We start from the raw sequence: 15,827 nt of genomic DNA, 5'->3' as shown, positions 1-15,827 counted from the left end.
TGCCAGTCAGTGTAGACAACACTGAGCTTGATGGACCAATGGTTTGATTCAGTATCAACGTTCTTATTTAGGGGAAAGGCCATAGGTCAGAAGGTCCTAGCTTGAATCCCCAGCATCTCCAGGCGGGGCAGGGAACGTCTCCTGCCTGAAATGCAGCAAAACCCCTGCCAGCCAGTGTTGACAGTGCTGACTTAGATGCACCAATGATCCAGCTTGGTATAAGGCAGCGTCCTGTATTCCCCAGTTTTTTGGAACTCCTCTACAGTGACCATTAGGGTTGCCAGCTTTCTTTCTCTTTGAGGATCTAAAGAGAGCAGAGAAAAGAGTGCCGGCAGAGAGTTCAAGGGTCCAGGGTGCTTTACCCACCCTCCTCCCCTCTCACGACAAACTGGACACCAGATCAAGCATGGGGAAAAGACCCGGCTGGCAGTCGCTTCTGAATTCAAGACATTTGATCTTGAGGGGTAACCTTTCTCCATCTTTGCAACTGGAGTCGCCTTTGGCTTCATTCTGTAGTGAAATTGTTGTCCTGGACCTACAGGGGCCACACGTCGCTAGCTGTTGAACGGATCCCAAGCACAACATCTAGCTAGGTGACTTTGCTGCTCTGCTACAGCCGTCAGCAGCCAGGGAAGTCATGACCTTGTGTGTCATGGCTCAGGAGACGCCTTTGCGCCAATGGTGCATAGCATGTCTCTGCAGGGTGGCACAGCTTTCCAATGTTAACATTCGCGTACTCCACGCTTGCAAAGGCTCCCAGAGCTGTCTGCGACAAGTAAAACAGCAATAAGTGAGCAAAATCACATCATCACTAGGGGGAAAATCACAAAAATATGAACAGCCACAGCAGCAAAGTCATATTTAACGAATTAGTAGATAAACAATAATGTTTTTCAACGTTTTGGTTTTATCGTCTATTTTGGGAGTAGCTCACTTGTGGTCCTCCAGATGTTGTTGGACCCCACCCAGCTCCCATCAGCCCCAGCCTGCATGGCCAGTCAGTGGTCATGATGGGACCAATTACATCTGGAGGGGCCACAGGTTCCCCACGCCTGGTCTATTGGAACAGATTGCTGCTTGTTTTATGTTGTGCTATTTTGGATGATGATGATTTTAAAATAGTGTGTTTGTTGTTTCCGTCTATTTTGATAGCTGCTCTGGAAATACATTTATGTTAAAGGCTGGGGTATAAAGAAGCAATCTCAAAAAAAAAGGCACAAAGAGGCCTGTAGCTGGGCGCTATAAGGACATCAGATTTGGCACCAGGTAAATCTTAGATTAGGAATAGCTGTGCATGTTTGGCCTGGAAAAGAGAAGGGCTCAGTGGCAGAGCATCTACCTTGCATGCAGAAGGTTACAGGTTCGATCCCCAGCATCACCAGGTAGGGTTAGGAGAAACCCTCTCTGAAACCCTAGAGAGCTGCTGCCAGATAGGGTTGACAGCACTGATGTGGGTAGACTCTTCGGTCTGACTTGGTATCAGGCAGTTCCTTATGCCTGTAAGATTAAGGCAAGAGCACACAACTTGGGCAATCAATACGGAACTGGAGTCTGCATCTGACAGCCCCTTCATGGCCTAGCTTCATGTTGATGAAGTAGGCTGATTAAGGCAACTCGGGTGGGCATCTTTCCTCCATGTTTTCCATTTGTGCTATTTGTGCAACTGACAACTCCTGCGGCTGCATGTAATTGCATCAGTCAGAGTGGGAGTGAATAGACACCGCGACCGCACTGGCAGCAGCAAATAGGCAAACGTGCAGATCTCCTCCTGGGGAGCATGCTGCATTTGGAAGGAGGCATTTATGCACATCTGCAAGCCAACTGCGCTCATCAGCTGCAGAGGAAGAAGTGGGCGGGGAGGGGTTGCAAAGTGAGTCAAATGAAAAGGAGGCTCTCACAGTGACGTGCCGTGTTGAAAAGTGCTCCCCGCTCTCTGAATTAATAGAACATGACATGAGACCTCAATATAGCACAGGATATATATATTGGTCCCGGGGCAGTGCGCAGATATGAAACATGCAAATTTAATTTAAAAACAAAACCCTAAACATGACAACAACATGAAAGAGCAACCTCATAAAGCAATAGGTTTGGATGAACTCATCAGGTACACCCTGACTCTCCTACCCGCTCACCTTCCAAAAGCTTGGCAAAAAGGGTACATCTTTCCCTTTCTTTTGAAGGAATGGAGTAAAATAACAAGACACATCTCAGTGGGAAGGGTGTTCCATGCGTGTGGAGCCCTCGCTGAAAAGGCCCTTCCCTGTGCTCCCACACCTCATATCCCATGGAGGAGCCATTAGGAGGGCCTCATTTGCTGATCTGAGAAGATGCGGAAATTCGACTTCCGGGAAGGGTGACTTAGCCTGTGCCTGCTTTTGAGACGGGCTCCTGCCTCAAAAGAAGCTTATTCAGATATATCAGTCAGTTTTTTCTTTTTTTTTTGACTGATTAAACTTCTCCCGGGTAGGGAGAAACGAAGAGATTAACCTCAAAGCCTATTTTTGTTGGGACGACCAGATCTCATTAATTTATGGGACGAGGTCCAGCCGACGAAGGTGGGACGGATTTTCAACAGCAAGCTCTATCTGTTAAAGCGAACGTTCATCTTATCTTCTAAGAGAGAACGCACTAACAGGCAAGCACCCTTCTTTCTATATTTTTCTTTTACTTGACTTAAATTGTTGCTGTTTAAAAGAGATTTGCCAGATTGATCAGTTTTTGACATCTCACTGGGGAGCCATAACTTCTCTCTGCTACGCACTAATTAATAGCTTATCTCTGTTTTTGCTGCAAAAAGCTGTCCTGGATTTGCATTCTAAAGATATACACAGAAGAGGGATTTCTATTCCAGATTTTTATTTTGAAAAATATTATACTGTTTTGAGACTACTCTCTTTTTGGTCTATTTTATTTTGACGAATCTGTTTCTTGACGATTGCCATTAATTGTTTCGATCCTGGGAACTGCATTTTGTTTACTTAACTATTGGAGAGATAAGGCTGTCTGCTCTGTTTATACTGTGATGTCACCAAGTTTGGAGTATTAACCCAATTGTTGCTGAAATAAGAAGTGGTTTTCCTATATTTTTCTTTTAAAATGGCAATTAAGAAAGTGGCTGAAAATCTGGAAATAACTATGTTTCAGAAAATAATGGATGAGATTGAGATAATGAAAATTGAATTGAGTAAAATGAAGCAGGAGATTAAAGATATAAGGGTCCCTGTGAGAGAGGTGACCCTGGAAGGGGTCCCTGTGAGAGATGAGACCCCGGAGATTGGAACAGGGGTCCCTGTGAGAGAGGAGACCCTGGAGACTGGAATAGGGGTCCCTGTGAGAGAGGAGATCCCGGAGATTGGAACCAACGTGGAACAGGAACAAGATTTGGAGTCTATGGACTTTAGAAATAAAATCTATTGTTTGGAACTCAATGTTATCTCTGAAGAAATGAATGAAGATTCTAGAGATAAAGTTATCAATGGCATGGATAATCTTCTGGACTGGAATGATGTGATGGAGCCCAATATAGAGAAAATCTATGGAATTAACTGCAGCCATGTGACAATGGAAAAACTTTTAAGAGATGACCCAGTGTATTTTGAAAAAAAGAACAGAGATATGATTTTACAGCAGTATTTCAGCAACCTATTCAGAATGGATGGCAAGAAAATATTTGGGATAGAGGTAATTCCCATCAGACTCTTACTATATGACTATGGCTTTGACAGCAAGATTATTATGGAATACTGATAATGGAAGATTGGATATTGAAATTACTGGACTTAACAAGACTACTGAAGATGGAAGATGGAAAATGGAACTAATAGAGATAATAGAACAATGGCTACTGAAATTATTGAACCTAACAGATTCTGATGTGATGGATTAATTGAAATGTTTATTTTGACTATGGTTATGACAATAAGATTATCATAATTAGTAATGAGATGGATTAATCGATATGCTTATCTGGAAAAAAAAATTGATAGATATATTTCTTAAAGAATTGAAACCTCTCTTTGACTTTTTGTGGAAAGAATAAAGTAATGTTTATGAGATTTGATGATTAAGTAAGATAACTACTGGAGGAAAGTGATTTTATAATATGACTTAAGAGACAGGATTGTTATATATTATAGACTTATAACTGATTTGATCTTTGACAAATGGGAAGTCAATATTTTACTCTTTATTTTTTATTTTTTTTTTGTTTTTTCTTTTCTTTTTTTCTTTTTGTTTAACTATTTTTGATTTTGTTTTTTGTCTTTGAATGTTTTATGATTTTGTCTTGTATGTTTTATGAAAATCTGAATAAAAATTATTGAAAAAAAAAAAAAAGAAGATGCGGAAATTGATCGGGGAGAAGGCACTCTGTCAATACTTGGGTCCCAGGTTGTTTAGGTCAGGGTTGGGGATCCTGTGGCCCTCCAGATGTTGTTGGACCACAGCTACCATCATTCCTGATGATTGACCGTGCTGGCTGGGGCTGGTGAGAGTGGGAGACCAACAGCAACTGAAGGGCCACAGATTCTCCATCCTTGGTTTAGGGCTTTACAAGTCAACATAAGCATGTGATTTAGGCCCAGATGACAATGGGCAACCAGTGCAGATATTTAAAATTCAGACTTAGGTGAGCATGACCTAATGCTCCTCACATAGCCCTTGCTACCACATTTTGTACTAGTTGTAACCTCTAGACCATCTTCAAGGACAGCCTGATTGATGGTGCATTATAGTAGCCCAAAGTGGAGGTTGCCAGTGTGTGGAAGTCAGTGGCCGCACTATTCCTGCCCAGGAAAGACAGTAGTTGGTGCACCAGCTGAAGACGGGCATAGGCACTCTTAGCCACTGAGGTCACCTGAGCCTCAAGTTCCAGGAGTGCTTCCAAACTTTGCACCTCCTTAGGAATATAGGAAGCTGCCTTAAGTCAGACCATCGGTCCATCTAGCTCAGTATTGTCTACACTGACTGGCAACAGCTCTCCAGGGTTTCAAGTAGGAACCTCTCCCAATCCTACCTGGAGGTATCGGGGATTGAACCTGGGACCTTCTGCATGCAAGACAGATGCTCCTTCTTCAAGAGATGTGCAGGCCCTGTTCAGAACAGGGTGTTTTTTTTGCCAACTTCTGGATCTGAGAATCATCCATCCACAGCACCTCCATCTCATCTGGATTCAGTTTCATTTTATTGGCACCCCCAGACACTAGTTCAAGGTATGAACTGCATCTCCTGATGGCAATGGAATAGAGAGATAGAACTGGGCATCATCAGCATATTGATAGCAATCGCTCCAAACCTCTGATGACTGTGTCCAGTGGCTTCATGTAGATGTTAAATAGCATGGGTGACAAGGTTGATCCCTGCAGAACCCTTCAGGGTAACTCCCAAGGGGAATCACCCAGTGCTATTCTCTGGAACTACCCACAGAGATAGGAGCAGAACCACTGCAAAGCAGGTTCCCCACCCACCCCACACTCTGCAGGCAGTTCAGAAGGATACTCTTGTCAATGATATCAAAAGCTGCAGAGAGATGAAAGAGAATCAACAGGGCTGAACTCATAAGAAGTGCCTGCTGAGTCAAACCAGTGGCGCATCTAGTCCATCCTTTCTCAGTGGCCAGCCAGATGCCTATGGGAAGCCCACAAGCAGGGCATGAATGCAACAGCACTCTCTCCACTCTTTATTACCCAGTGACTGGTCTTCAGAAGTAAACTGCCTCTGACAGTGGAAGTACAACATAGTCAATGATAGCCTGATCCTCCATGAATTGGTCAAATCCCCTTTTAAAGCTGTCCAAATTACTGGCCATCACTACATCTTGAGGAGCGAATTCCATAATGTAACTATGCACTGTGTGAAGAAGTTCTTTCTTTTCTCTATCCTGAATCTTCCAACATTCAGTTTTGCTGGATGGCCCTGAGTCCTAGTATAATCATAGAGGGAGTGTTTGCAATGGTAAAAGCACCCTAAAGTGGGAAAGAAAGGCATACATCTGATTCTGTAAATACTCAGGAATATACACTATTGAGCCCCACTTGGCTTCCTGGTGTCCACAGGGACATTTTTAGGAGTGTGTGGCTTCTTTTCACATTTTATTATGGCAAACGGAGAGGGATAGTTCCTTATGAACAGACTCCATTGTCAAGGATACTCTTTTTTCTTTTTTTTTGAGTTCATATATGTGAGCCAGTGTGATGTAGTGGTTAAGGTGGTGGACTATGCCCTGGGAGACCAGGGTTCGAATCTCCACACAGCCATGAAGCTCACTGGGTGACCTTGGGCCAGTCACTGCCGCTCAGCCTCAGAGGAAGGCAGTGGTAAACCGCCTCTGAATACTGCTTACCATGAAAGCCCTATTCATAGGGTCACCATAAGTCGGGATCGACTTGATGGCAATCTATTTCCATTTTTTTCATGGGGCAGAGGGTGTGAAAATTCTATCTGTGATGCCTCATTCACACAAGCAAGCTCAGGCCTCAACTGTGTGTGAACCTCAGTGATGTGGGGTAGAAAACCTTCTGCTAATTTAATTTTTCTGCAGAAAATTGTTGGTTCCATAAGTTCATTAATAACAATGAATGGACGCCAAGTGAAAATACAGTATTAGGTAAGCTTATCAGTTTCAAAGTATTTAGATTTGTTTTACTAAATACAAGTAAACATGTTAATCTAGATCACTTTCTAGGACATCAGAAAATTGTCCCATGGCAGTTACCCAAATTTGCACAGGAGAATTTTCCAGAAAAAATTTCAATTCAGAATTGTTCACCTGCATCACTGGTACCGCCATGAAAGGGTGCATGAAGTCTACTTTGTATTCTCTTTAACCACATTGATTTTGAGTATGACACAATGGTTAAGGCATAATTTTCTATGATAGGTGGTGGCTGTTTAGAAAGGAGGGGACTTGGATGGGCACATGCATCCCAGAGGGCAATTGAGTTCTGGGCTGTGGAGTGTAGAATCTCTAGCGCAAAATCTAGCTGGTGCCCAATAATATATCTAAGAAGGTAGCTCTAGTTCTTATGGTGAAAGAAAAAGAACCCTCCCTAATGGTAGGTTTTGTTTCACGGGGAAAGAAAAATAGTCCTGGGCAATGTTTTGTTAAAGTCTTGGAAGTATGTGTGTGGGGTACTGGGGGTGCTGAGGAGATGCAGGACTACATGACATTTAGCCTCTCTGGAAGATGTAACCCAAATATTCAGCTCCTTCCAGCAGAGTTTTGCTTACTTATTTTGAGTGAAGATCTCAGATAGCAGCCTCCTTTATTCTTTCTGATAATTTTATGTACTGAAATGCTGGACAAACTTGCATCTTCGCTGGTGCTTTTCCTTCTTGCTGGGTCTTTATTTTTTGTTTATCCCACTTTCTGGATAAACAGGAAATGACCAAGAAAAAAACAAGACATCTTGGGAAGTGTTTATATCCTTCTCATAAAGTTGGCTGCCAGCACTGACCCACCTTCTTTCTTACTTACCCTTGGAGTTTCTTTATGAGCCAAGTTTCCCTTTAGCCTTCCGGATTCCCATATGGCAGATGAGCTGTTGAAATGTGAGCTGGGTTTTTTCTAAATTAGGATTTGCGGATAGCGCAGCCAGAGTGTAGCAGACGTCAGCCTTTATTTATTTGTTTGTCGTTCATAGCTGCCTACTTCAGCCCCCCCCCATCTTCTTGGCTATAATGTTTTGTAGAAAGGAAAATTATTGTGTCTCCCAGTGGTTTTGAAGGTAGAGATATCCCCAAAGGGTTAATCATGCCAGTGGCCCATTTCCCCAGGCTTGTGTGCATGACTTGCAAGGGCTCCTCAACCTTGCGGTTGATTCTCTACATGTGCAGCTGCATTTGAAAACCCAGAAAACTTCGATGCAAAGTTTATTTCAAATAGTCCATATCCTGCTCTTCCTCCCTAAGGAGGTCAGAGTGGCATACAGTAAAATGATATAAAATACACTGGGAACCTCAGGCCCAGGGGCCAAATGTGGCCCTCCAGACCTTTCTATCTGGCCCTCAAGACTCTCTCCAGGCCACACACCCTCCCTTGCCACTCCCCCTTTCTCCAGGTGACACCCTTTGCTAGCCTTGCTTCACATTCTCCTTGAATGTTTTTGCCTGGCTTGAATGTGTCCTTGAAGTCTGATGATGCTTCTTGCTTCTTACTCGGCCACGAGTGATCGCCAATGAATGAATGAATGAAAATGAATAGCCCTGCCCACCACTGGCATGTGGCCCCCAGAACATTGCCCAGAAAGAAATGTGGCCCTTGAGTGGGAAAACCAATAGAAACAAGCAAGACTGTAGTAAAATTCATAGCAGCCCAAATAACTAGGAGGGCTGAAAAAAAGCCTGATTAAAAAGAAAAGTTTTAACTCTCTTCCTGAATGTAAGCAGTGGAGGACACTGTTGTATCTCCCCTTGCCAAAGCTCACTTTTCAGGAGAAAATGTTTTTTTTTCCTTTAGATTTTCTTATCTTGCACACTACCAGAACCCCCATTTCCACACTCTGCCTAGTTCAAGTAGAGATCCTAATTCCACACACCAACTTAAGCAAAGCTATTCCTAGGGACCTTGTTTTCTTCCTTACCCTCCAGCGTTTGCTTACAAATGGCCTTGGCAACAGAAAGCCTCAACCCCTCTGGATACTTTATAGTCTCTAAAAGAGCTCAGCTATGTGTTCTTGTGCTACTAGTAACTGCTTCTCTCTACTGGGAATCTTGCTGCCACCACTATTAACTGTTTCTGCTCTTATTTGCCTTATGTTAGTCTACTGTATAGCTTTGTCACTAGTCACAGTTAAACTTGTTCTATTCAGTAACTTGGCCAAGAATCAGGTATGAAAAACAAATGAATTTTATTTATTTAACAGATGTAAGAAATATAAACAAGTGTATTCCATATTCAGGTTCTGGAAGCCTGTGGTTGCAAGATAGAGATTACTGGTTTCATTTATCGTACTGCTTGCAAAATCTCCTCAGAGAATAAAAATACAAACCTGCCTGCCCTGCCTGTCTAACCACTACCCTCCTTGACCTTCCTCCCAGATATATCACCATCCCTCATTCACTCTACCAATCAGCACCCAGCATTCCTCAACATTCTAACTCACTTGCTCCCTCTCCTCCCTCTGCATTCCACCTTTACTCTAATACAGTATAGACCCCTTTCAAACTTTATCTGGTTAATGGATTATAACAAATGAAAAGTGAAACATCACAGACTGATACACAATTTCCAGGGAGGGAGTTCCAGAAATGGGTGCTACCACAGAAAAGGCCCCCTCTCACATAGTCATTTTATGAATACCGGAAAGGACAGCGGGAAGGGCCCTGTGGAAGATCTTCTTTATTGAGTAGGATGACACAGAGGAAGGCAGCAGCTTGTCTGTTGACTGGCATAGATCTTCCTATATCCCAGCAGATGATTCATTCTCTGAATGTGAATCTTACGTTGCTAAAACACCATCCATGCAGAAGAGGGAGGTATCAGCAGGCAGAAGGAGACCCTGAGGTTTTCAAGCATAACAACAAAAAAACTTTAGGAGAGCCCACTCCTAAGACCAATAAGGTCAGAGCATGCTTAGTGGCCACAGAATGTTGACTAATTTGGGATGGAGGAATAATAAACCAGGGGGAGTGAGAATAGAATGGAATATCCTGAAAAGGTTGAAACACTTAACAGGAGCACTCCACTCTGCAACATTTTGTTGGAGCCCCCACCTCTTTCAACATATGTCACAGGCTTCCCATACATTTCTGGGCTCAGCTCAGGGTTTAACCTAGAACGCTCTGTATGGCTTAGGACCAGGATATCTCAAGAAGAAGGTAAAATGATGAAACTTTGGACACATAATGAGGAGACTTGAGTCACTAGAAAAGACCATAATGCTGGGAAAAACAGAAGGGAGTAGAAAAAGAGGAAGGCCAAATGAGATGGATTGATTCCATAAAGGAAGCCACAGATCTGAACTTACAAGATCTGAACAGGGTGGTTCATGACAGATGCTGTTGGAGGTCACTGATTCATAGGGTCGCCATAAGTCATAATTGACTTGAAGGCACGTAACAAAGTTCAGGAATGTATACCATCCCTGTCATACGGCCATCCAGCCTCTGCTGAAGCACCTCCAGCAAAAAGGAGAATGCACCAACTCCCAGTCTGTTTCGCTGTCAAACAGTTCCTACTGTTAAAAAGTTTCTCCTCATCTGCTTTCCTGCAATTTCAACCTCTTGGTTTCAGTCATGTCCTCTAGAGCAACAGAGAACTAGTCCGCTTCACCTTCTGAATGACAGCCCTCCAGATATTTGAAGATGATTATCATATCGCCCCTTAATCTTCTCCAAGTTAAACATATCCAGTTCTTTCAAACGTTCCTCACTGGACTTGATTTCCAGGCAGCTCACCAGCCTGGTTGCCCTTCTCTGGACACGCTCCAGTTTGTCAATGCTCTTCTGAAAATGTGGCCCTCAGCCCCAGTGCAGTACTCCAAATGCGGCCTGACCTGATGATATATATGTTTGTGTGGGTGTTTTTTTTCCCATTTCTACAAAAGTCAGGAATGACTTCTTCTTCTTCTTCTTCTCCTTCTCCTTCTTCTTCTTCTTCAGGTACTTTGAGTTTTATGAAGGTCCTTTGGAGTACAACTCCACAAAATGCCTGGAGCTGAGGCAGGAAATCACTGCAGTGAAGGTGCTCTCAATGTAAGTGATATCTGACCATTTTGGTTTTCTGGTTTTAAGCCATTGTGAGTGCAGCAGTGGGCGGCTTGGTGGACCTGGGTTCAAATCCTTGCTCAGCTACGAAGCTCGGGGGAGCTGCACATTGGGCCTGCTATGCAGTGGTAACATTTGCAGGAGAGGATTGGAAGGGCAGACCTGGTGCCTGTGACTGATGTTCCTGGGCATCTCCCAAGGCCCCATATTCTTGGCAGCGCCCACCAGCGTTGACACCTGTCTAGACTCTAGCTTACCTGACAGTGCCACCAGGGGCAGCTATTTGAATTTCCCACAATGTCCCTGTGACAGGTGGACAAGTCTGCAGTCTGGGAACTGAATTTGGCAGTCTACACAAACAAGTTTTATTATAAATTTATTTATTTATTTATTACATTTATACTGATTGTGGTCCGCTTGCATTGGCTGCCTGTATGTTTCCGAGCTCGATGCAAGGTGCTGGTTTTGACCTATAAAGCCTTACACAGCTTGAGACCACAATACCTGATGGAACGCCTCTCCTGATGCGAACCCACCCATACACTACGTTCAAGATCAAAGGCCCTTCTCTGGGTGCCTACTCTGAGGGAAGCTTGGAGGATGGCAACAAGGGAGAGGGCCTTCTCAGTGGTGGCCCCCAAATTATGGAATGATCTTCTTGACGAGGTGTGCCTGGCGCCAACACTGTTATCTTTCTGGCGCCAGGACAAGACTTTCCTCTTCTCCCAGGCATTTTAGCATGTGTTTTAAATTTTAAATTGTGTTTTAAATTGTTTTTAAAAGATGTGTTTTTTAATTTGTATATTTGTTTTAATGTTTTTAGTTACTGTAAACCGTCCAGAGAGCTTCGGCTAGGGGGCGGTATATAAGTACAATAAATAAATAAATATCCCACCTTTCTTTTTCATGATTGAAACCCAAGGCAGCTTACATATGGTTTCCAGGCGGTCTCCCATCCAGGCACTGACCAGCCCTGACCCTGCTTAGTTTCAGCAGGGAGCTGGCCTCATGTGCCTTCAGACCATATCCTGGGATAAATGTGGGAAGGGATAACTTTTCTCTAATATATAATACCTGTCCAAGGCTGTATTTCTTCTTGTACAATGAACCAACATGGCAGCCCTTAATTAAATAAAAGATAAAAACTGGCCTGATGGTATACAGAAAGTTTATTAAAGCTTATAATTTATAAATTAAATACCAAACAGGGCGATTTAAATTGAAAGACCCTCATTTTATTTTCATTCTATGTGCTATTTTGTTGAGGGTTTTTTTTAAAGTCAGCTATAATGTAATATGAGTAATAATATATATAATACACAGGATGATGAATATAAAATTAGTGATAATAAAAATGGGAGAAAATCAAGGGTGCAATATATTTGAATGTGGAAAAGTGAATTGTTGGTTACGTTTTGCTGAGTAGCTGCTTAATGCTGGACCTGCTGCATGCAACAGGACCATATGTTGACCCTGTTTCCAGCCTCTGATGATGGCAGGTGCCAAGATCCAAGCAGTGTGTGTCTACACAGATTAGTCCCGAATTCCATTTGGCTTTTCCAGAGAGGTGTAGTTCAGGGGCGTGGGATTTCAAACTCAGGGGCCAAAGGCAGCCCTCCAGCCTTCTCTCTCTGGTGCTCAGGACTCTCCCTAGGCCATTCTCCCTCCCCCAGTCCACACTTCTCTCTGATCCTGCTCTGCACCTACTTGAGTGTTTTTGCCTGGCTGACGTGTCTCCTTGAACTGTGATAATGCCTCTGGTGCCTGGATGGAGGATGGAGAGAGGTGTGTGTGTGTTTAGAAACTGCTGATTTATGCATGGCGGGAGATGCAAGAGTCACATCCATTCCTGTGCCCATTTTTGCCTCTGGCTCCACCCATCACGGCCCCTGAAAATCTCCCCGCAAGGAAATGTGGCCGTCAAGTGGAAAAAGGTTCCTCACACTGATGTAGTTCTCACCATAGCAACAAGGGCTCCTGTCTTTTGATTTGAGAGACGGACTTAGTAGCCTCTTGGACCCACCTGTATGGTTAATTGAAACATCCTGTCCCCCCTCCCCCTTCCTCTTAACTTTTGCCTCCTTCCCTGTTTTTAGGGTGAAGCAGACAGAATTGTTTGAGAGGTGGAAGAATCTTCAGATGTGCAAATGGGAGATGAACATCACGGAAGCCAAACACTTCAAGTAAGACAGAGCTTGCCTTGGGCATAACGGGACCTCTGCAAATAGTTCTCAGGGCCCAAGTATATCTTGGGCAGAAGATCTGCTTTTGGACCTCACATGTGAGGGAGGAATTGTTGGTTTTCTAACATGGAGGGTATTTGCTCACAGTAGCTGCAAGATACTGTCCCATTGCCAGTGTGGGTGTAAGATTGGACTATAGTTCTGTGGCAGAGCACCTGTTCTGCATGCAGAATGTCCCAGGTTCAATCCCCAGTGTTTGCAGGGAGGAGGGAATGTCCCTGTCCAAAACCGTGGAGAGTTGCTGCCACTCACCATAGACAAAACTGGACTGGTTGTAACTAGGAAGGCAGGCAGTTGGGAGCTGACTGAAGGAAGACTGAGGTCAGTGGGTCAGTGCCTCATTTGCCCAAATAGACCAGCCTCCACTGGCCCCATTCCCTCAGATGTAACCTACCAGGGGCTATGGGTGGGATTGAAGACAGTGGTTGGTTGGGCCAAAGCAAAAAGTGGGTGGGGCTATCCCTTCTCTCTCTTTTCCCACCTCTTCTCACTTTCTTTTTCTATCACGCCCTTAAATCTCTGCCTTCTTCTGCCACTCTCCTCTCCCCCTCTTCCTCCCTGACTAGCAGGCCTGGTGGCGCAGGGACAGATCTCTTTCTCACCATAAATCCTCTGAAATTAGACCCACATGATATTAGGGGGAGAGCCGGATGTATGATATCTTGAGCTCCTTGGGGGAAAGGTGGGATATAAATGTAATCATTATCATAATAGCACAGCAGCTGATTGACAGCTCCTTGCCACACTCACTGGTTGCCTCACTTGGCGCTTCTGTTTGACCTGAGCTGCAGTCGATTCAAGTAACCCTCTTGATCCTTCCGTAGGTCTACTTTGACGAGGTGCTGCAATGCCCCAGCCTTCCTCTTCACCACCCAAAGGAACACTCCTTTGGGAACAAAACTAAAATACGAAGTGGACACAAGTGGCATCTTTCACATCAATCAAGAAATATTCCGAATGTTTCCAAAGGTGCAGTACATATCATTGATGTGAAGCTATTGACGAGATGTTGTCAATTTTATCTGAACATATGTGGGTTTTTTTCTTCAAACTGCCATTGTCTGTGCTGCAATTACTTCCTGATTAGATTGGTGACTGTTCTGTTTGCCATCACATTCCTGTGTAACAGCTGATGGTCAGCTTAGTATATATTTAACATGTTACATCATGGCAATATCATATACATGTAGAAAATAAACAACAGCTTTCTCTGGAAGGGCTGCATGAGGATGTACAATTAAGTAAATGAGGTAATGCTCGATAATAACATCCTGTGAAGAAATGCTTACTAAGAATTGCCTGCTGGGTGACCTATCTAGTCCAGCAATTTCTTCTCATGGCATCCAACCAGATGCCTATAGGAAGCCCGCGAGCAGAACTTGAGTGCAACAGCACTCTCCTCTCCTTTCCGGCTAGTAGCCATTGATAGCCTTATCCTTCATGAATTTGTCTAATCCTCTTTTAAAGCCATCCAAGTTGGGGGCCACCAATGCCTCTTGCTGAAGCAAATTCCACCGTTTAACTGTGGGCCCTGTGAAGAAGTCCTTTCTTTTGCCTGTCTTGTATCTTCCAACATTCAGTGTCATTGGATGTCCATGAGTTCCAGTGTTATGAGAGAGGGAGAAAAACTTTTCTGTATCCATTTTCCTGCTGGGAGGAGGGGCAGGACATAAAACAAATAATAAATAAATAACAAAATAAATTAATTTTCATAATTTTATACACTTCTGTCCTGTTACCTCTTGCCTTTTCTCTGCACGGAAAAGCCCCAAATGCTGCAACCTTTCCTCTTAAGGGAGTCACTCCATCCCCTTGATCATGTTGGTTGCCCTTTTCTGAACTTTTCCCAACTCTACAATATCCTTTGAGGTCAGGCGACCAGAACTGTACACTATTCCAAATGCAGCCTTACCGTAGATTTGTGTAAACCTACGATATGAGCAGTTTTATTGTCAATACCTTTCCTAATAATCCCTAGCGTGGAAGTTGCCTTTTTCACAGCTGATGCACACTGGGTCGACATTTTCCGAATGTTTCCGAAAGTGCGGTACATATCATTGATGTAAAGTAATTCCCAAGATGTTGGCAATTTTATCTGAACGTATGTGTTTGGTGGCAGATTTGCCTTTGCCATTTTACTGCCCATTCACTCAGTTTGGAGAGGTCCTTTTGGAGCTCTTTGCAGTCTTGTTTTAATGACCCTGAACAATTTAGTATCATCAGCAAACTTGGCCACCTCATAGCTTATAGAAACCAGTGAGTTTTTGGCTGCTTTATGTTCTGTTGCTGTACTTGTTGTGCTGCTTTTAAAAATCTTCTCGTTTCTGGTTTTTTTTATGAATGTGTATTGTTTTTATTGCTTGTTATTATAAGCCACCTTTGAAATTTAAATGGAAAAGCAGGTTATAAACGTTCAAACTATTTTTGAAAAAAACTGTGACTACCTTGTTTGTTGCTGAGGTGAGATTTGACTCAGGGAGTGCCTGGCTCATAGCTCATTCTCTTAACCACTAGTTACCCCAGCTTTCAGCTATTTTAATTGTTATTGCTTGCCTTTTCCCAAACACTCTGACTGAGTCACAGCATTTGTAAAAATGAACACTGCCTACATTGTGGCCCTGGGCTCTTTTGGAGGAAGGCGATGGATATAAATGTAATAAATTAATAATAAAAAATAATAATAAATACATAACTGGCAGCCATTTCCCAAATTTCATAATTAAATACCAAAATCTTCCACCCAATTGCAGCTTAGGCCAGGCTCCTCAAAGCTGTGTGAAAACATAATAGGGCCGTCCAGACCCTCCATCTTTTGGACTAAGGGTAGGGAGCCCTTTTCAGCCCAAAGGCTGCATTCCCTTTTCGGCCTTCTTGGGG

At 43.4% G+C, this 15,827-nt stretch overlaps 1 protein-coding gene across 2 annotated transcripts in view; it reads left to right on the top strand.

The window, feature by feature from the left end:
* ST8SIA5 (ST8 alpha-N-acetyl-neuraminide alpha-2,8-sialyltransferase 5) overlaps positions 1-15,827 on the top strand; it is a 61,711-nt gene that overhangs the window by 27,890 nt on the left and 17,994 nt on the right. For both annotated transcript variants that reach the window (XM_061613752.1, XM_061613761.1), the window contains 3 exons: positions 10,603-10,695; positions 12,804-12,890; positions 13,775-13,919. In XM_061613752.1, the coding sequence (XP_061469736.1) occupies positions 10,603-10,695; positions 12,804-12,890; positions 13,775-13,919 (325 nt within the window). The remainder of the gene's footprint in view (positions 1-10,602; positions 10,696-12,803; positions 12,891-13,774; positions 13,920-15,827) is intronic.

The sequence above is a fragment of the Rhineura floridana genome, chromosome 1, assembly GCF_030035675.1.
Source record: "Rhineura floridana isolate rRhiFlo1 chromosome 1, rRhiFlo1.hap2, whole genome shotgun sequence".
Lineage (NCBI taxonomy): Eukaryota > Metazoa > Chordata > Lepidosauria > Squamata > Rhineuridae > Rhineura > Rhineura floridana.
The sequence above is the reverse complement of the archived record's forward strand: the minus strand, read 5'-3'. Positions and strand labels throughout refer to the sequence as shown.